A 20,897-nucleotide genomic window follows, 5' to 3' on the forward strand; every position below is an offset into this window, starting at 1 on the left:
ATCTATATCTATATAAATATCTCTATTTCTCTATCTATCTATCTATCTATCTATCTATCTATCTATCTATAGTCTTCTGTGAGTCAGAGGGGAAGGCAAAAATGGTCAGAGTGAAGTTCGCTATCATGCATTAACTTGGAGTAGTATTTATCTTAATATCTTTCATGTTTGATCCTGTGCTTTGCAAAAACAAAAACAAAAAACAAAAAACAACACCAACAAAATCAGGGTTAGATAATTCCTCTCATCATCTATTGGTGGTCACACTCATGGGATACATGGAACATTTGAACATTAATGCCTCAACTAAGCATGCATTCAGCAGAAAGCTCATGCTGAGCTGTGTTTCTCACAGCACTCAGCTCCCTTAAGACATCTGAAAAAAAAAATCACTCTTCTTACTTCCTGTTTGCTTTCTTGTCATTAAAAAAATGTCAGTGTTCTGGGCCTGGAAGGACAGCTCAGTGGTTAAGGAAGCTTGCTGCTTTTCTAGAGGACCTGGGTTTGGCTCCCAGCATCCATCTCAGCTGACTCTCAACCACCTGTGACACCAGTTCTCAGAGATCAGACTCATGTCAACACACACACACACACACACACACACACACACACACACACACACGAATGCAAACGTGTATGGATATAAGTAAATACATTCTAACCTCATGACAAATGGAAAGTTACCTGAGCCCAGGCCACTCCAGCAACCAGGCTAGTTTTTTGACTTGTTGAACAAGTGACATGAATGTTTTCATCAGTTCTATTTGCTTCTCTGCAACCTCCTTTGTCTTCCAAAGGAAGCAAGCAAAGGGTGTGATGCTCATCCCTTTGCCTCCTGCATTGTCTCTTTTATAGCGGAGTGTTATTATCATTGGGGGTGGGGTTGTGACAGAACACAGCAGCAATCCCATCTTGAGCCTTCAGGTTGTACCATACATTTCCTCTAAACCCACTTTATTAACTGCTTTAAACTGCAGCCAAGTTAGGGGAAACCCTTAAAATACAAGGCCTATCTGATGTCTTTCTTTCTTTCTTTTCTTCTTTTATCATTCCATTTGTTTACATCTTAAATGATATCCCACTTCCCACCAGGCCCCCATTCCATATCTGCCCTTCCCCCTACCCTTTACCTGTATGGGAGTGCTCCCCCACCTACCCACACTCTCCCACCCCACTGCTCCAGCATCCCCTTCCCCATACTCTGGGGAACCAAGGGCGTCCCCTCCCACTGCTGTCAGGCAGGGCCATCCTCTGCTACCTATGTATTTGGAGCCATGGATCCCTCTAGGTACATCCCATGGTTGGTGGTCTAGACTCTGGGAGAGGGAACCTGGTTGGGGAGCTGGCGGAAGGACTAGAGAAGAAAAGAGGGATAGCAACCTGTTAGAAGAACATCACAAATGTCTTTCATCTTATAAACGGCGGCTGCCACTGTCCTCATGACACTTACTAGGCACTCTTTTATGCCACTGGAATTTGGAAAACACTGTCCAGCTTTCTTAGTGGACAGCCTTAGCCGCTGGGGTTTGGAATGCTCAGATAAATGGAACCTGCATCTGCATCTACCATCCGCTTAGGGATGAGGTACACGGTTCTCGGAAGAGAGACAGAGGGAGTGGAGAAAAGGTTCCCAGCCAGGGCAGTGGATTTGTTGCTTATTGCGTGACGAGGTTTGTAGTAACAGAATTCGAATTAGGAAGGGTGAGAGCAGCTCACACTTGAGGATACACTAGCTTGGTGGGGGAAGGCCAGGTACAGGAGCTTGAGGTCACATCGGCTCTGTAGTTATGAAGCAGAGAGGAAAGGAACTCAGCTGCCTTCCTTCTGTTTTCTCATTTATTCTGTTTGGGACTACAGTGTATGCCCACATCCAGCCTGGGGGGTTCCCCTTTCCATTAAAGCTCTTTGGAAACACACTCCCTGGCAAAGGTGTGTCTCCTAAGTGATTTCAAATCCAGCCAAGTTGACACTGAAGGGAACCCAGCACAGACAGTTCATGATTCATAGATTTACCGATGAAACCATGAAGGATGTGAATGAACTGAGCCACACAGGATAATACCACCATAGATGTTCCTATCTTCAGGAGATATTGGAAGGTCTGATAAGCCATTCTCAGAGCTCCTTCAGCCATAGCTGGAGAAACAACCCTTAAAGCACACCCCTTGCTCTGCCTTGGTGGTTCAGGTTTTGATGGAAAAGTTCTCAAGGGGGTTTGCTGGCATGAAACAGCTTCTAAGCTGTTAGATACTGTGGGAGAGGATGCTCACCTGGAAGAATCCTAGTGTAATGTGGGGAGGATGCTCACCTGGAAGAATCCTAGTGTAATGTGGGGAGGATGCTCACCTGGAAGAATCCTAGAGTAATGTGGGGAGGATGCTCACCTGGAAGAATCCTAGAGTAATGTGGGGAGGATGCTCACCTGGAAGAATCCTAGAGTAATGTGGGGAGGATGCTCACCTGGAAGAATCCTAGAGTAATGTGGGGAGGATGCTCACCTGGAAGAATCCTAGAGTAATGTGGGGAGGATGCTCACCTGGAAGAATCCTAGAGTAATGTGGGGAGGATGCTCACCTGGAAGAACTCTAACGTAATGCCCAGAGCAGCACTGGTGGTCTGGCTGTGCCTCCTGCATTCGTCCTCCACAGCAAACTCTGGTGGAATTGGGAAGAAGTGCGATGTATTTCCCTTCACAGCAGCTGTATCCAGGCTGAGGGTCATACAGAAGCCCGTCACAACATACCTGAATGTTTGGAATAGGTTTTAGAGAGCTATTTTAAATACGAGCAACTTTACATTTAAAAACAAATGTATCTGCTCAATTAAGAATACCATAATCTTGTGGACTATAATAATCTCAAAAGGCCTGGAAAGGTGACCATATTACCTGCAGCTGGAAAATCATATGGATTCCATAAAAGTCAGTTGATACAATGCAGCCTTCCTTCTATTCAACTAAGCTTTGTTCTGAATTATAACGTTATGTGAATGTAAATTATCTTTGGAATGCCAATGCTTCCAGTATACAGTACAAAAATGCTTTCTGTACTTAATATTGTAAATGAACCATTTTCTTTACACACACACACAGAAGTTTGAACAATTGCTTAACTTGAAACAGCACACCAAGAAGCAAACTGCTTCTCGCTCATCCTTTTTATTAAATAAACTGAATTTTCCTTATAATGTATATGATCATTTATTTATGGACCTTCTCTTCCAATAAAGCAATCTCTTTCTCTCTCTCCTCTCTCTGCATATGTATACACATCTATATATATACACACACATATATACACCTATGCAAATATATATCACAGACTACTACAATACAAAAATGAATTTATATGGAAATTAATGTTGAAAAGTCCTTTCAACTTTGTGTTTTTGCCCGGAGCTAGCCACAGAAAAAAATTGTATGCTTGAACAATCAAATAAGTATTTGTATCTTTATGCTATATATAAACCAAATTAAACCTTGAATAGCAGCTGAAAAACGGCCTTGGAACTTGTATTGGCCCGAATTCCTTCAGTTAGACGGACACTTCTGAGGCAGACAAAGACCGACACTTCCAATTTTCCTCTTGCTGATGTTACCTCGTTGGAAGCGAGCTCAGAGCATCAGCAGAGAACACAGCCTCAGAGCCTTCCCAGCCCCACTTGTTTGGTGGCTCATTTACAAAGTTTCTTAAGAGCAGAGGAATGTAATGCAGCCACCCAGGCAGGCCTCCTAACCAAAGAGCAATACAACTGTCTTGTTGGATTTAGTTGTCAGCAGTGAGAATGCAGGATCAGTCTCACTTGACATGTAAGTTGGATGACTCATCTCCCAATGCCGTATTCGGCATAAGACGCATGTGAAGCTACAGGCCACGCTGAAGACTTCCACAAGAAGGCTTTTTAAAAGTATTATTTCTGAACTTCTCATCAAAACCAGTACCAACTCCTTGCACAAATATACTAGACAGGATACATTTGTGTTTCTAAAAGTTGCACATTTAAGTAGCAGGCATTTTATATAAAAAAAAGAGTTTCTACCATGACCTTCCTATGTATGTATGCACACCCATGTCTTCACTACACACATGCATACACTCAAACTAACACATAACACTTTTAGAGATATGCAATTTGTAAGGTAGCCAGGCGGCTGGCTCTCTGCGTCTCTTACACAGTAACTATTGCTAAGCTAGTGGCAGCCACAATAATTTGTATTTCAATCCATATTGCTTCAGAAACTCACTTTATTAATTACGGAGTCCCTTTCTAGTGGATCTTATGGATTTGGGAGGGGCCTTAGACATCGAGAGCATGAAGCTACTGATAAATAGGACATTATTTCATTAGATGAAATCTTACCTTCAAACAAAGTATTTTTCTGTGTTGTTTGTCAATAAAAGTCATTTACAAAACCCTCTGTCTGGCTGTATTATTGATCTGATTCCTAAACAGCAACTAATATGGACATTAATCTATAAGTGGCCATAATTCTAAAATATTTCTGACAAACCAGGAACAGTCCAGTTCATGGTAACTCATCAGAGCTGCATGGACAGACAGACATTTGGAGCGGAATGGACTTGCAGTAATGGAACTTCCAAGTCCCTCCGGCCAATAAAATTCAGGGGGTTCTTATCATCTGAATAAACCCACATTTCCTGAAGGATGAAGAATGGTAAGGCTGAATTCTCATGAGGCCAGTAGGGTTTTGGAAGAACGCTTCCATCTCTAAGGGGTCTTCACGCCGTTAACCTGAGAAGCATTTATCACAATCGAACATGGAGTAGGGAGCTAGGCCGTCCCTGCTGTGTGTGAAGAGGTCTACCTTAGTTTGTGGAGAGTAGCAAGTGTGCCCACAGACATTTTCAGGGGATTGGCACTCGACTGCTTCGCAAAGCTCATCACTGGGTTTGTCTGTTAACTTCCGGGTTTCCGAGCACGGGCGCCACACTTTCCGTAAAATGTCGTACCCAAGAATGATGCCATTTGGATTTCCTGGTGTTGTCCAATCTATCTGAAGGGATCTACAACAGATAAAAATATACATAAACATGTAAATACTTATTTGTGTGTGTGTGTGTGTGTGTGTGTGTGATCTGCTTCATAATTACATGTGTGAAGCACCGCTCCAGGCTAGATCTAATACTATCAAAGAGACATTTAATACCACTGCTACCAACCTTATTTACGCAGTCCTCCAGATTGGTCAAAGGCTCTTATTTTGTGAGCAGTTCTCTGACTGAGGCACAGGAAAGATGGGTACTAACATACAATACATGCTGCTGACTATGCTAACATATGTGTACACACACACACACACACACACACACACACACACATTGATATACGTGACTACCTTCAGCATGTTTTAAGAGTTTCTACACAGTAGGGGTCCAGTGGTCTCTTGTTTGAAATTTCCAAGGCAAGAAGAAAATGTCTCTGTGAGGAATCGGGTGAGCCCATAGCATGTCAGGTTTGTTGAAACACACACACACACACACACACACACACACACACACACACACACACACACACTGAAGAGAAACCTTGGTAAGTACAGCCGAAGCTGAACTATGACAGTGATAACTTCCTCTCTCTCTCTCTCTCCCTCTCTCCTCTCCTTTCCTTTATAAAACCAAGGGTAAATGGCATGGTTTTCGCTGGCCAAAGGTGCAGTGTTAGCATTCTGCACACGGCTGTCACCTTCTCCATTTTTGTCCATAAGATGTCTTCAGGAATGTTGACTGTGGTGGTCTAAGAAAGCCCCTGAGAATCATGAAGAGCCCTGCAGAATCTGGACTCTCAGAGACAGTGTCATCTCCTCTGTCTGTCTGGGTCCTGCAGCCTAAATCTCTACCGTTGGCTCTTACACTGGCTGCCATGGTCCATGGTCAATTTTCTGTGTGCAAAACATGCGGTGCCTGTATGTGACTGGTTACATGTCCAGCCAGAGACTCTGGGTTAGCACAGTGTGAATTGCCATTCACGTCAGAATTCCATTCAGTTCTCAAAATTCTATCATGTACATAGAATTGAGGCAGGTTCCATATGAATCTAGACATCAATCTTTTTGTGTTTTGACCTGAACTGATGGCTATCCCCCTGCCTCAGCTTCCTGAGTGCTGCAATGACAGATGTGAGTCACTGAGACACTCAGATTTACTTTTCTGATCTCATTCACCACGGCTGATGGAACAGTAACATATCGATAAGTCGGGAAGTTGTTCCACACTCACTGTACACTAGCCCTGAAAAGTATGCCTGTGTCTAAGATGAAATGGCCACTCGGTTTTTAAGCAATCGAATGTTCTTTATAAGGGTGTTCGTTATGGGAACCTCCATTTCCTAGCTTGCCAACCACAAACCACCCAGGAGGTAGAGTTACCGAAGAAATGGATCTTCCTAGCAGTGCTTCAAATGCAAAGAAATGTCAGAGACCATTTGGAGGAAATTGGGGACATTAGGGACATTGAGGACTTTCTCAATGCACATGCTCCAAAGCAAGGTGGGTACACATGAGCCCGGGCTATGTCTTGAGGCATTGCTTTTAGTTTGTGTTTGTGTGCATGGTATGAGCACATCATAGCATACCCCTGCATGGCAGAAGACAGCTTTTCTCCATCTGTCACTTGAGGGAGGGGTCATTCTCATCAAACTTAGATCATCAAGCTCGGCAACAAGTACTGAGCCACTCCACTGGCCCAACATCAAGTCTTAGCCATAAGTTTCCCAATAACTTACACCGAGCATTAATTTTCAGCTACCTCGCCAGCTAATCTCTAAATGTCTTTGGTTTAGGATCTGATTAGCCAGGCCAAAGGGCATGTACGTGTGTGTGTGTGTGTATGTGTGTGTGTGTGTGTGTGTGTGTGTGTGTGTGTGTGTGTGTGTAGGACAGGGGTGAACCTCAGGTGTTATTCCTCAGGAGCTTTTCACCTTCAATTCAAGACAGGGTATGTCACTGGACCTGAGGCTCACTAACTAGGCTAGGCTAGCTGGTCAGTGAGCCCGTTGGCCACCATGCCTGACTCTTTTTGAGGGTGCTGGTAATCCAACTCATGTCCTCGTGATTATGCAATAAGAACTTAACCAGCTGAGCTACCTCCTAGCCACAGAAGACAACATTTAAGTGATGGTCTGGTAGGGCCAGGGATGAATTCACACTATTTTTAATCGTCCCTGCTAGAAGCCACTATGTGTACACACATGACAGAGTACATGGGGTCAAACATGCCAATTGGACATTTCCTTCTATTTCTGTCATTTGATAACAAAGTCTTTGTTCTATTTCTGCTATACTGTGTAACAATATGTCTCCCCCTGTAAAAAGGTGTCACTTCTGATAAACATGGGCACTGGAAAGCAGCGAGAACACAAGTTCTTATCAGCTACCTTTACCCAAGTAGATGCTGACACACTGGGAGCCAGGATGCTCTATGAAGACTTAGCTTCACACTGACACTTTATTACCGTGTTCTAATGTTTGACCACCATTTGTCAAAATAGCACATTGGAGCCACAAGGGGAAAAAATCTCAAATGTTTCCAGAACTCAGACTAAACTCTTAGAGATGAAAAAGTTTTGGTTTTCTAACAAATGTGGACACTTTTGTTACTCCTTCATGCAGCATTTATTCTCCACTACAATAGTCTAGACCATGTTACTACAAACAGTGAAAATCGTTTAGATAGAAAACTAATATCTATTTTGACAAAATGTTAACTCTTGATTTTTAAGACATTGAGTACTTAACTGCTCTGTTGGTATGTTTATTAAGAACTATACCAAGCCAGAAAAGGCAAGGCAGATAAAATACACACACACCATGTGAACTGTGAAATAACACAGTCAAATACTGTCATTTTTCTAAAATCACATAAGCCAAGGCCATCATGTTCTAGACCACCCAAGATGGTCTCCTGGGAACAGGAATACATGTTTAAGAAGACAGAGCGGCTGTTAAAATCTGAAAAAAAAGTACTGACAAAAAATGTATAATTTTAAGCAAAAAATGTTTAAAATCTGTACATTTATCTTTGTTTTGTAAAATAAAGTTGTTTAAAAAAAAAAGACAGAGGGGATTCTGGGAAGCACCAGTACAGGAGAAATAAGACAACATTAGCCATGTAGACAGGCAGCCAGGAGTCGCCACCCTGCTGAGAGAGATCACATCTCAGTCACCACACACATTGTAACATAAGAAGAGTTACTTTTAGAGTGAAGCAGGGTAACTGTTCAGCGCCACTACTACTTCTATTTTTTTTTAGTCTTCTTTCCTCTTTTTCCCCCTCATTTTTTTATTAGATACTCTGTATTAACATTTGAGATGTTATCCCTTTCACTCACCCCCCTCCCCTCCCCCCTCCCCCACCACTTGCCTTCACAAAGGTGTATGCAATCTCTCCTAATCACCCTCTCCACCCCACTGCCTTGGCATTCCCCTATATTGAGAAAACATGCCGTCCCTGGACCAAAAGCCTTTTTTCACATTGATGCCAGACACTGGTATCTTAAGCTACAGATGCAACTGGATCAATAGGTCTCTCCATGTGTGCTCAAAGGTTGGTGTTTTGGTCCATGGGAATTTTGGAGGGTTTGGTTGGTTGATAATGTTGTCCTTCCCATGAAGATGCAACCCCTTTCAGCTCCTTTAGACCTTTCTTTAGCACCCTCATTGGGGTCCCCATGTTCAATCCGATGGTTAGCTGCAGGTATGCTCAGCTGAATCTATATGACTCTGACATAGTCCCTGAGGAATCTCTATCAGGTTCCTGCCAGTAAGTACTTCTTGCACCACAAGAACCTGGCTGAAGAGAGTGGGGGCAAACTAGGAATGGTGAGGAGGGAGAGTGAGCACCAGGGCTCCATAGGAGGTGAGGCTCACACTTCTTCACTAAGGAATTTCAAGTAGTCCTCCAGAGGGCACTGGCAGTTTATCAGTTTAAGAGTACTTCAAAGGCAACATCAAGATTCTGGGGGACACTAGCCGTCCATCCCACTAACCAATCCAAATAAACACAATCTGGGGAGTTTTCCAAAGTTTAAACTTAAACAAATACTAAATACCTAAGGCAAACCAGGTATCATTGTGTTTGAAAGAGATAGATAATGTCCCTTTGATCATTGGAGTTGCATTTTGCTGGAGGGAGATGAGCAATTAACAACGTGTGAGTAGCTAAGGCCTCAAGTTCTGGTCTGAGGACGTCTGAACCTTCAGTGCAGAAACACAAAAGGAATAACAAAGTAGCAAAGTTGAAACAAAGTAACGAGTTACCGCCTGCTCCAGGTGCTGGACTTGTGGAAAAGGTCAAAGAATCCAGTAGCCCTGGAGTATACTGATCAGGAGACTGACTGATGGAAAAACAAGACAGACTGTCTGCTGGTAAGCTGGGATGGAGCTTGCTAACTGTGCAGGATTTTATAGGCTAAGAAAATAAATTTGGATTTGTTTCTGAGTGTGTTGGAAAACCATTGGAAATTTCTGAGCCAAGAGAGGAAAGGGGAGTTATTTACCTAATGTTCCCACCCCTTACCTCCCATGCCCCCGACATTTCCTAGGTTCTGGAAACCAGCTCCAGGAACATCATGCAGAGAGAATGAAAGCTGAGAAATTGGCAGTCCTTGCTTCTCCTGGTTTGCTCCATGGAAGTAACTAAGCTTGATCTGTTATTTCTGGAGTGGAGTGTGGCTGGGAGGTGGCTAGGTGACTGTCTACAGAGGAGTCTGACTTGGCAGTTGATCATAGAGACGATGCTTGCCTCTCTGCTGGAGCATGCTGCTGGCCAGAGACGGAGCACAGTGGCTTTGGGCTGATGATGACTATGTACAGACAGCACAAAGTTAAGCTGAACATGGTAGAGTCGAGTGGTTGACTGGAAAGACACAAGGCTAGGCTATCATGAAGGAACTTAACCCAGGATGGCTGCATTGTGGGATGAGTAAGATCCCGCCCCCTCACTCTGTGTGTGTGTGTGTGTGTGTGTGTGTGTGTGTGTGTGTGTGTGTGCATGTTCGAGTGTTTCTGGGATGTTTTGCCTCTTGGCACCATAGCCATCAACAGTAGAGATTGATCATTATACATATCAGGAGATCTGGTTATGAGAAGATCGTCTTGGGGACTTTACAAAGGAAACCCAAGAGCCTCATCTGATAGCCAGGGGCCGATGATGGGCAGTGATGGCAGCCAATGAGCAACACAGAGAGGAAACACATTCGATAAAGAGTAAGGAGTAAGCAAAAGCAAGAAGAAGGGAAATGCAAGCTGCATCAGGCAATCATGGCTGGAAAAAATGAAGCAGAACCTCTGAGGCAAACATGAGCGTAATATTTTTGCTAGCTATGGAATGAAACATAACAGTTGATCATAAATACTAACTATCAAAATGAGACTCATAACTAGAAATAGTTTGAGAGCCGGGAGCGAGGGTAGGTAGTAAGCCTCTCCTCTCTGAATCTAACTGAATTTGGTCAGCTTTCACATGGGTTCTATAAACTGAAACAGCAGAGGCAGGGGAAGGATGGTGGCAGCGAACACGGAGAAGAACCATGAATGGGAAACTGGCCTGGCAGCAAGATAGCCGAAATCCATGCTCACTGAACTTGGTCCTGGTCAGGGATGTGACTAAAACAGATGAAGGCTCTAACCATCAACCTGGGCTGGATTCGATCTCTGGAACTCACATGCTAGAAGAGAGAACCGACTCTAATAAGTTGTGCTTTGGGCCACCTCATGTGAGCTGCGGAAAGTGGACACTCAGACACACACATATACACACACATATGCATATACTTTTTTTTTTTAATTTTATAAAGGAGGTTAAGTGGAGTTACCCTACAATGGGGAACAATACTTCTCCTGGACACATGGGCTAACAAAAGCCTAGTGCTAAATATAGGTTATTTCTTTTCAAGTTGTTGGTCACTGAGATCTCTTAGACCGTTCTGTAACTATAGGCTGTTGCCATTGCCCTGGTCACCCTTAGAACTTGGTGATAAAAACTCGTGTCAAATGTACTGCATACTTGAATCATAGCGATGGAGACATCAAGATGGTACCAACCTGGAAGCTCCCTTCCCTCTAGCCATTAAGCTGCCACTGACCCAGCCAGCTTTTCTGCTGCTGGAAGGTTCTATAGTGTCACCATGGAGAAAAGTCATCAACTATCTTGCCCAGCTGTTAACTCTGTAAGCTCCAACAATGATTGTCCCAACAAGATGTACCCACTGGTGCAATTAAAGCATCAATGTCATGGGAGCAATCAATCAATTGCTCTCTGACTATATTTAAAGACCCTTTTACAAGAATGAGCTGTTAATTGGGCCTAGGCTGATCACTGGCTAGGTCAGTGGGATTTGGGAAGAACCTAATACTATCACTCTGGCTAATAAAAACAGTAATAACTGACCCCTATGTCCTTCTGTTCGCACCCATAGGCCAGAGTGTCTCTCAACCATCATAGGGAAGTTTCTTTTGCAGAAGACAGTGATTAATACAGGGATCCACATGTGGTCAGTATAAAGATGATAAGGAGACTGGCATACTTAACTCTAAATGAGACACCTGCCTAATCTTATCATCTTTTTTCCCCAGGAACCAGACCAGAAGAGAAGGTAGGAAGATCATAGGATCCAGAAGCAGTGAATGAATATCTGTAGTGAATTATTTGTGGGACACGACAAAGCCTCGCTCATGTTGACTCACAGTGACTGCATTCACAAGACCAGTACAGTACCGAAATTCAAGCAAAGATATAGGAGGTACCCATGAAATTCTATTCCTGAGAAGCTGTGGGCAGTTGTTGGATATCGGGGAAGTTGGAGGACAGTTTCTTCAGAGATGCAGCCCGTGAAAGGCCACTGATGATCTATTAGATGCTCAGGCACATACAGGAAACACTGTATAGATTCTGTGAGTTTAAAAAAGAGAAAGGTCATGACATTTGGAGGGAAAAGTTTCAGTGTAGAGGTTAAGGGAACAACTGGAGGAGAGAAAATGGGGGTAGTAGTGGATCCAAAACCTTTTATGTACATGCATGAAACTCAATAAGAAATTCCAAAGATGAACACTGTCAAGTACAGGAACTTTAAAAGTGTGGGAAGGGGGTGCATTTACAGGAAAAGATATCCAGACTGGTAAGAATTAACTTTTGGTTCCAGATGACAGACATGACAAGAGACATCACAGGAGAGCATCAATAGACAGTTGAATGTATGGGCATGGTTCAGGGATACGGCAGAGTCAGGGGCTCTGAGGGCTTCAGGTCATATGAGACACCAAGAGTGTTTACATTCTCTGAACGGGGACTGCATCTTTCTGTTGACTGCACCCAAAATTAATGAATGTACTTGCAAATGAACCCAAAAATGGGGTTCAGAGAGCATGGAATAGGTGAATCTAGAGGTGCGTATACAAAGATAATCTACAGGTGAGGGAGGAGGAAGGGGTGGATATGCAAAGGCTGCCACTGTGACAGCAGGTATTCAGGAAGGAGAAGAGGGCACACACATCATGTACATGCAGGAGTAAGTTCCAAAAGTCACTGTGGTCACAAGACACTGAGTTCTGTACCACAGTATTGAGTCTATAACAGATCCTCTATCTGAAGAACCATCCCCTTACCTTCTAAAGATTCAAACAGAAATTCTAAGTTAAACATAACTTCCAATGGTCCATATTAGCAAGTTAGGAAGTTTAGAGAATAGTGCCTCAGCCGGTGGGTCACATTCTCCTTGGCAACCTCCATCCCCCAGAACAGTTACAACACATAACAGCATCAAAATTCCCATTATGAAGTAGCAACATGAGGAACTGTATTAAAGGGTCACAGCACGAGGAAGGTTGAGAACCACTGATTTAGAAGACATGTGATGGAATTACAACTTAATAGGTTGCATCTTATATTTTCCCTATTGAAATAAATGAAATCTTGAGTTTAATACACAGCACATATATGTTTATGAAATTGTAAATTTCCACCCACCCCAAGTTCAGGCTCTGAGTTACTGAAGAGAATCCAAGAAAATGCCTGGTAGAGTCTCTGACGCCTCAAGCACAGTATTAAAGTCTAGAAGCCTATCAGTTTCACCTCAAACAAGAGGTGAGGGAAGTTCTGTAAGCTCTGCCCTCTCCCACTGGACTCAGCTCTGAGGTCAATAATTTGAACATACCCCGAGATTTATGCATAATGCTCATGGTTTAACTCCTTTGGAAGAATTCGGCCTATCGCTGCTTTTGTTGTAATCATGACTAAAATGTTGCATTATAAAAATATTATGGGCTCCATTCAGTATCTCCAGGCAAAACTGAAAAACAGTTATTTTGTAGGCACTCCAAGGACGTAATACCTCAGACACAACACCAGAGATTCAGCCTCAAACCAAAGTGGCCTCGATTAAAGGCAATAAAAGATGAGACTTGGGCTCCCTCTCGCCTGGAAACCGTGGGCTTGGGGATACTGGCAGGGACAGGAAAAGACTTCCTCATGGTTTTTTTATTTCAGCATTCCCTTTTATGGAGACAGCATAAGCAAGCGTCCCAGGCAGCCCAGTACCCAGGGAAGCTGTTGTTGGTTGGCTTGTCTTATTTCAATCCTAGCAGGAGCCAGTCTGCCTGCTCTACCCAGTCCTCTCTGCAGTCTCAAGGACCAGAATTAATGAATTAGCTATTGATTAAATTCCACTCTAGCAAATCCACCAAGGCAAATAAATGAACTACCCAGGGCACGTGTAGGCCGTGGCCAGACATGTCTGGGGTATCGATCAGTAAGTTAGTATTCTTTGGGGACACCGAAGCAGCCGATGCTAAGATGACAGGAAGGAAATGTGCAGGCAGGATGGGGGCAGAGCTCGTTTCTAAAGGGGCAGATCCAGAAGCAACGGTGGTCTGTAGGATCTTTCTGCGTGCATGTGTGCCTCTGGGTTACACAGAATGTGGAGAACACGGCAAGAGCCAGCACCGCAGATGATGTGGTCCAAACCTCAGCGTGAGTTAAGGTCAAAGACGAGGATGAGCGGATGCGCTCCAGGCATCATCTAATCAAACAGGCTCATGTGATAGGTACATGCTAGTAGAGCCTATCAGAGCCAACTTTTGCTGACACTGCATTTTATAAAGGCGGGGGAGGGGGACATTGAGAATGTTTGCTTTGTAAGCAGCCAAGTCATTTGCCATGATCCGGAAGTAAAGTCAGTCTACTGACATTTCTCTGAGTGGATTTCACATTTGTTTTTACATATTGCTAATGTAAAGGGGATTTAAAAACAAACAATCCAGAAGCGTCATTAACAAGTATTCTTTGCCAGGGAGTGTAACGTAAGATGACACTATGCACATAGGAAGCTAACTCCTTTGGTGCTGGCGAGCTTTCATTGATGGCTTGGCAGCCTGTACTCACTCCTCGAAGCCTTGCCTTTGGGGACTGGTACTCTGCCACAATGGTTCCTTTTAAGAAAGGAAACATTTTACAGGCTAACATTTGGTTGTAAATTGCTTTTATAAAAAAATTTTTTTTTGTTAGATCTCTGGATGAAGGAAGGAAAATAAAAAACAAATCAGCTAAAGCCATTGCAATAAAGAAAAATACAGTAGGGAGAAGCATCTGGTGTTGCTGAGCATGGGGTAAAGCTTAGAGAGCCCCTCTCTCTACATATCACAGTGGGATGAGGACTCTGGACTGTAACCATGGTGGTAACATCAGGAAAGGCATCAAGTCATGAGGAATACATATCAGAGAATGTTCTTCCCATTTTACCTTAACCTCCACATGTAACCCAAGGGCAGCCCTGTGTGAGACAGAGAACCATGTACACGAGCCTCAAAGACTGGCATGCTTTGTCAACCCTTTAGGTCGAAGACTGAAGAGCAAAAGATCTGTGCAGGCCAAAGTATGGGGTGAATTCTCATTCTGTTTTGTTCCCTCATTGTCCTTCATAGCCCCGCCTTGATCTTGTGCCATGTCTGCTGAGACCTAAGCAGAATCAGAGAGACCAAGGGCAGATCCCCTTTCTATTCAGCCTGTGGCCCAGAGGGAGGTGGATCTTGGCTGTTTCCCATTTACTCTCTCCTCATTCCCTCCCAGGTGGCAGCAATTGTACAAACCGTGAGGAAGCAGGAAGGCAGAAGCCCCAGAAAGAAATAACATCTCAGGAAGGCCCAGGAGAGGAAGCACAGTTCTATGTAGAGATGTCAAAGTGCCTCTGACAAGAGCTGACAGAGCAATACAGCAGGTTGTTTCTAGATAATCCAAAGCCACCATGACTCAGCCTCCTCTACCCATAAAACACACTCTTCAAAGAGGCACTTAAGCTCTTTAAGTGCAACTGTTGTGCATTTGATGACTTAGATAGATTGTATCTGTGCCCCGAAACAGACCTTAACTCATGTAAGAGAACTGAGAAATCACAAACCAGTGTCCCTAGAACACATGTGAATTAAACTAAAAAACTGTATAAAGTATTTGAAAAAAAAAACCCTCTAAAGTGTTTGTAAATTAACTCACCTCCTGTGAACAATCTACAAGGCAGTAAGGTCTAACTATAAGTAAAAAGTATTTTGAACAAATGAGAGTATCAAATCTTATGGTGCGTGGTGTGTGCTGCCTAAACCAGAGATCAGGAAAACTCAAAGCAACGGGCAACTTCTTATACCAATAAAAAAAAACTGCTCTCCAAGGAAACAGAAAAGTAAGAATGAAGCAAGAAACAGTCAAGAGCAGAATTATCTGGAATGGCAAACAGAAAATAATCGTTCAAAAAACCAATATTCTTCTCTGCTCTGTAGGCTGCCTCAGTGCTTGGCTGATGGTGTCCTTTGTAAAAAGGATGGGATGTCCTTTCAAGAGATCAGGGGTCCTTCTAAATGCCTTAGCTAGAGGGGTTCTGTTCAGAAAGTCCTTGCCTGCCAGCGAGCTTAAGTATATTCCCCCTTTCTCCTTCTAGCATGTGTCTTCTCATATGTATGTCTTCTGACACAGGATATGTCTCCTCACACATGTCTGATCACATATCTATCATCAGGTCTTAGGCTGAGGATGTGTCTCCATTTGGAGTTGAGTGTTGTACAGGTGTGAAGATCTGCCTTCCTTCTGCATGTAGCTACCTCCAGTTCCAATAGCACCATTTGTTGGAGATGTCATCTTTTCACCAGTGGGTCTTTTTGGCCTCTTTGTCAAGAAGTCAGTTGACAATGAGTTTATGTCTTTATGGGTGGTTCCTCAATTCTATTTCTCTGATCCATGTGTCTGTGTTTAAACCTAACAACATGCCTTTTTTATTTCCATTACAATGGCTCTGCAGTATAACTTGAAATCTGAGATGTAGATAGCTCCAGCAGGCATCTTTTTTTTCTTTAATTGTTCAGGATTCTTTGGGCTATCCCTGTTTTTGATTTTTTCCAAAAAGAAATTTAAGACCACCCATTCAAATTCTGTGCAGAATTTGTATTGGAATTTTGGTAGGAATGGTGTTGAATCAGTAAGATTGTTTCCAGTAGGAACTCAAAAAGACACTACACAGCATAGCAGGAGACTATGGTAAGTATAGTGACCACAAGTTGTCAAGCTGCAGAGAAGAGATCTCGGAGTACTCAGTCTAAATGGGACACCTGTATCCTCTGCACTCCTTTTGCAAGCCCCAGGGACCATCATGGAAGAGAAATTGGAAAGATCTTAAGAGTCGGAGGCAGTGGATGACCAAAGAAACCAGTGTTTTCCAGACATAGCAGGGTGGTTATACATAAAAACTCGCAGGGGTTGTGCCAGCCTGCATAAGACCTGTGCTAGCTCAAGTCAGATAAGCATGAAGAAGGAAGCTTCATTTCCCACCTTTATCAGAAGAACAATTGGCAAAAGATAGTTTCGAGGAGATGGAGGCTGGTAGAAGTAGTTTTCTCAAAGGGCATAATATCAAGTAAGTTAACTGCTCTTTACTACTTACATTGTCATAACAGAGTTTGAACAAAAAGTTGGGCGGGTGATGAAATAGGTAAATCTGGGAAGAGGTTGGGAAGGGGGTTGAATATGACTAAAAACACATTGTATAAAATCATCAAAGAACTAATAAAAAACCCAGAAAAATATCAATAAAACCAAGGCCATCTAAATTAAAAACCTTTAAGAAGGCTCTACCATAGAAGGAAATAAACCAACACATACACTGCAAACAGACTTCTGCTCTTAAAGCCGACAAACTGTTTGAAACTGACAAACCCTTCGAATAACCAAGTTAAAAGAAAAAGCGCAGTTGAAAAGAAACAGCTAGAAAAGTTACAAAGGATTAAGAATATCACATTCCAAGTTAAAGGTTCCCCCAAGGGAAAGCAGGCAAAAGTGGGTTTCATCGGGGAATTCCACTAACATTTAAGACGTCTTAGGGAATTTCGCTACAAAATAAAGGTGCAGCCCCCAACCCATTCTATAGGGACAGAGTTAGCAAGGCAGTCAGACAAGCTCTAGGCATGGCCAGAAGAAAAGGTGCACGGAAGCAGTTCTCTGAGAGAGATGGAAACATCTGCAGACTAACGCAAGGGGCTCCCAGAAGCATGTAAAAAGCAAAGCACACATCACAGCCACACAGGGCTTAGTCAGAGAAAGCACACTGCTCAGTATCTTTAAAATTAGCACATAATTAATCATCTCAAAATGTAAAATGTGAGAAAATTATGTGACATGATTTCATATGTTTATAACAATAAATAACTCTCAGAGAGTGAGTACCAAAAGGTAATTCCTCCACCCAATAAAAGGTTGCTCTCTAAATGTCATAGGTGGCAAATAACATCCTTAATGGTAAAGGGCTGAAGGCTTTGTTTTGCAGATCCGTGTAGAATTCAGCAATCTATGATACCATGCCCAGGGCTCATAATGGATGTAGTAAGGTTGCTGAACACAGTTTTATGATATCAAAATCAATGGTGTTTCTACAAGCCAATAACAGACAATTACATTTTAATTTGCTTAAAGGAACATTAATAGTGGCACCCCTAAAAGGAAACAATTAGGCACAAATCTAATGAAACACCTTCACTACTGTGTACTGAGCTCTATCAAACGTTGATGAAATGGATGTATCAGATACATAAGCAATTTATGTGTCTAACACTTGAGAGATTAGGTACTATTGAGATACAAATTTTCTTCCAATCCACTCACAGATTTAATGTAGTCCTAATTAAAACCACAGAGATGTTTGTAGATATTAGAAACTGTTTCCAAAATCTCTTTGTAAAAGCAGAATTAAACAAAAAAGCTAGAGCAAGCTTTAAAAAGATGAAACAGAAGAGTCAGACTGTATGTTTTCATACGTCACATGAACCTCTAACAATAAGCATATGGAAGAATGATGCTGGTGATCTGATAAACATGTTAATAAATTCAATAGAAGATTCAAAAGCATCCTATAGAATGTGTCTTCATATTCACTTTTCATGGCATTCTAAAATATTCAGCACTGTAATAAATTGTGTTGCAGCAACAAAATACTTACTTTAAAAAGAAAACAACAGAAAATAATACTAACGTTGTCTCACACATCAGTTTTAATTACAGATGTAAATTCAAAATATAACTGGAAAACTGTTCTAGGAGAAGAAAGATAGTAGGAATATAATTTGTATTTCTGGAGTTTTGGGTTTTCCCTTGACCCAGGATCTCATACATCCCAAGATGGTCTGGAACTCGAACTTGTTGCAGAGAAGCTCCCAAGCGCAAACACAGAAGAGTTCTTGTGTTAACACCTCATGTAGAAGCCAGACAAGGAAGAAAAGGCAAAGCCAGTGCCCTGACATTTAAGTCTTCTGTCTCATAAAAACTTGAATGCTTGACCATTAGGGAGTGGGATACTTGACAGGGATTAGGAAGTGTGGCCTTGCTGAAGGAAGTGTATCACTAGAGGTGAGCACTGGGGTTTCAAATGCCCAAGCTGGGTTCAGTGCTTTCTTCTTGCTGCCTGCTGCCTGGATGCGGAACTGCAGCTATCCCCAGCATCATGTCTGCCTGTCTGCTGTCATGCTAAGGATGATAAGAGACTCACCCTCTGAAGGTCTAAGCCAGTCCCAATTAAATGTTTTCCACTATAAGAATCACCATGATGCCTCTTCACATCAATAAAACTAAGACACTATGCTACACACAACAAGTGTGAAGCCAGATGTGATCCTAAGTCTACATGAGACCTCGGTCTCAGAACAGAACAAAACCACCCCACCCCACCCCCGTTTTCCCCAAACCATAGGACAAGCCATGCACTGGAGAAAACATTTGCTGCAAGATATTAGACAGAAATATTTTCCAAATAGATATGTATATAACTATATGAAAAACTTGACAAATCCGACAAGAAAATAATGAATCCAATTAAACTAGCAATATATCTGCAAGGATTTTCCTCAATTAGTTAATTGACAAATAACATAAGGAAAGATAACTGGTCTCATTAAACATTAGGAAAGTGCAAATTAGAATTATAGTAACATATCACTACATACCTATTAAGATAGCTGTAAATGAGAAAGACCCCATATACCAGCAATTTCTATTAAAAACACGAGACCTCCCCCAAACTCCCAAAATATCTCCCCATATTGGTCAGGAGTAAGAAATGCTGAGGATGCTTTGTGAATGCATTTTCTAGGCCATGTGACTCAGCAAGCCACGTGACTCAGCAGCTGGGATGTCAATATTGACAGTATTTTCACATGATTTGCAAATATCTATTCAGTTTCCCATGATCCGTACAGTATGGAACTTTGAACAATTTTAAATTGTATCTTTCCTTTGAAATTGTTTTTGCTTCCTATTTTATTATAACCACAAATATGTTTGATTAAGCAACAAATGGAAGTCTCTGATGGCCAATTTACTTGTCTGCTTTTCTTCACACAGCAAGCACCTAGTCCTGTTGTCCATGATGAAAACGGATGGCAAGGACAGTGCTAATTACAACATCCAAAATTACGTGGGAATGTATGGTTTTTCTTCCTTCAAAAAACACACTTAAGAATACAAAGTACAATTTTAACATGAGTAGCTAACATCCAGTTACTTGTGTTTGTTAATGGTTATAATTATGATTTGCTAAATTCAATATACCACTTTTCATACTGATGGAAAAAATACAAAATAACAAACAAAACAAAAAAACTAGAGACATATGTATATATTCCTAAGGAGCCTATCATATTGGAAATATAGTGGTAGACAGAATTAGTCTACATGTATTTAGGTGGATGGTGATTCCTCTCATTAGAATTAACACAGGACAAGGAACCACACACATTTCCTTTTCAGCTTCATAGAGTACAGAGGGATAGGCAATAACAGCCTCACTTCTATACTTGGAAAGAGCATTAAATCTTATTGCTGTTAACAGTCAATGGTGATGATGATGATGATGATAATCATGATGATGATTATCTTAGAGTTTTATTGCTGTGAACAGACACCACGACCAAGGCAAGTCTTATAAAGGACAACATTTAATTGTGTTGGCTTACAAGTTCAGAGGTTCCCTTAGAGTGACATACTCCCTCCAACAAGGCTACACCTAACAGTGCCACTCCCTGTGCCAAGCATATGCGAACTATTACATTCCTCTCCCTGACCTCCATAGGCTTGTTCAAACACATGAGTCTATGGGGGCCATACATAAACACAGCATGATAAAAACGTACATCTAGTCCGACTTTCAAAGTCCCTATGGTTTATAGCCATAACAATAATGTTAAAAGTCCAAAGTTCAAAGTCTCTTCTGATATCCATCCAATCACTTAACTATAATTTGTTGCAGTAAAAATAAAAAAGATTCTGTTGCTATCAGTCCTGTGGTCTCACTCCACAGGACTTCTCAGTCTGTGGAGCTGCTTCAATGCAGATCCATCCCAATGTGGAGCCAAGCACAACCCC

The 20,897-nt window shown here is 42.2% G+C and overlaps 1 protein-coding gene across 1 annotated transcript in view; it reads right to left on the bottom strand.

Moving 5' to 3' along the window:
- Positions 1-20,897, bottom strand: part of USH2A (usherin) — a gene marked incomplete at both ends in the record, with an annotated part of 645,989 nt that overhangs the window by 167,371 nt on the left and 457,721 nt on the right. The window contains 2 exons of the mRNA XM_080923960.1: positions 2,575-2,743; positions 4,826-5,024. Of these exons, the coding sequence (XP_080780086.1) occupies positions 2,575-2,743; positions 4,826-5,024 (368 nt within the window). The remainder of the gene's footprint in view (positions 1-2,574; positions 2,744-4,825; positions 5,025-20,897) is intronic.

Source organism: Micromys minutus, assembly GCF_963924665.1.
Source record: "Micromys minutus genome assembly, chromosome: 1".
NCBI classification, from domain to species: Eukaryota; Metazoa; Chordata; class Mammalia; order Rodentia; family Muridae; genus Micromys; species Micromys minutus.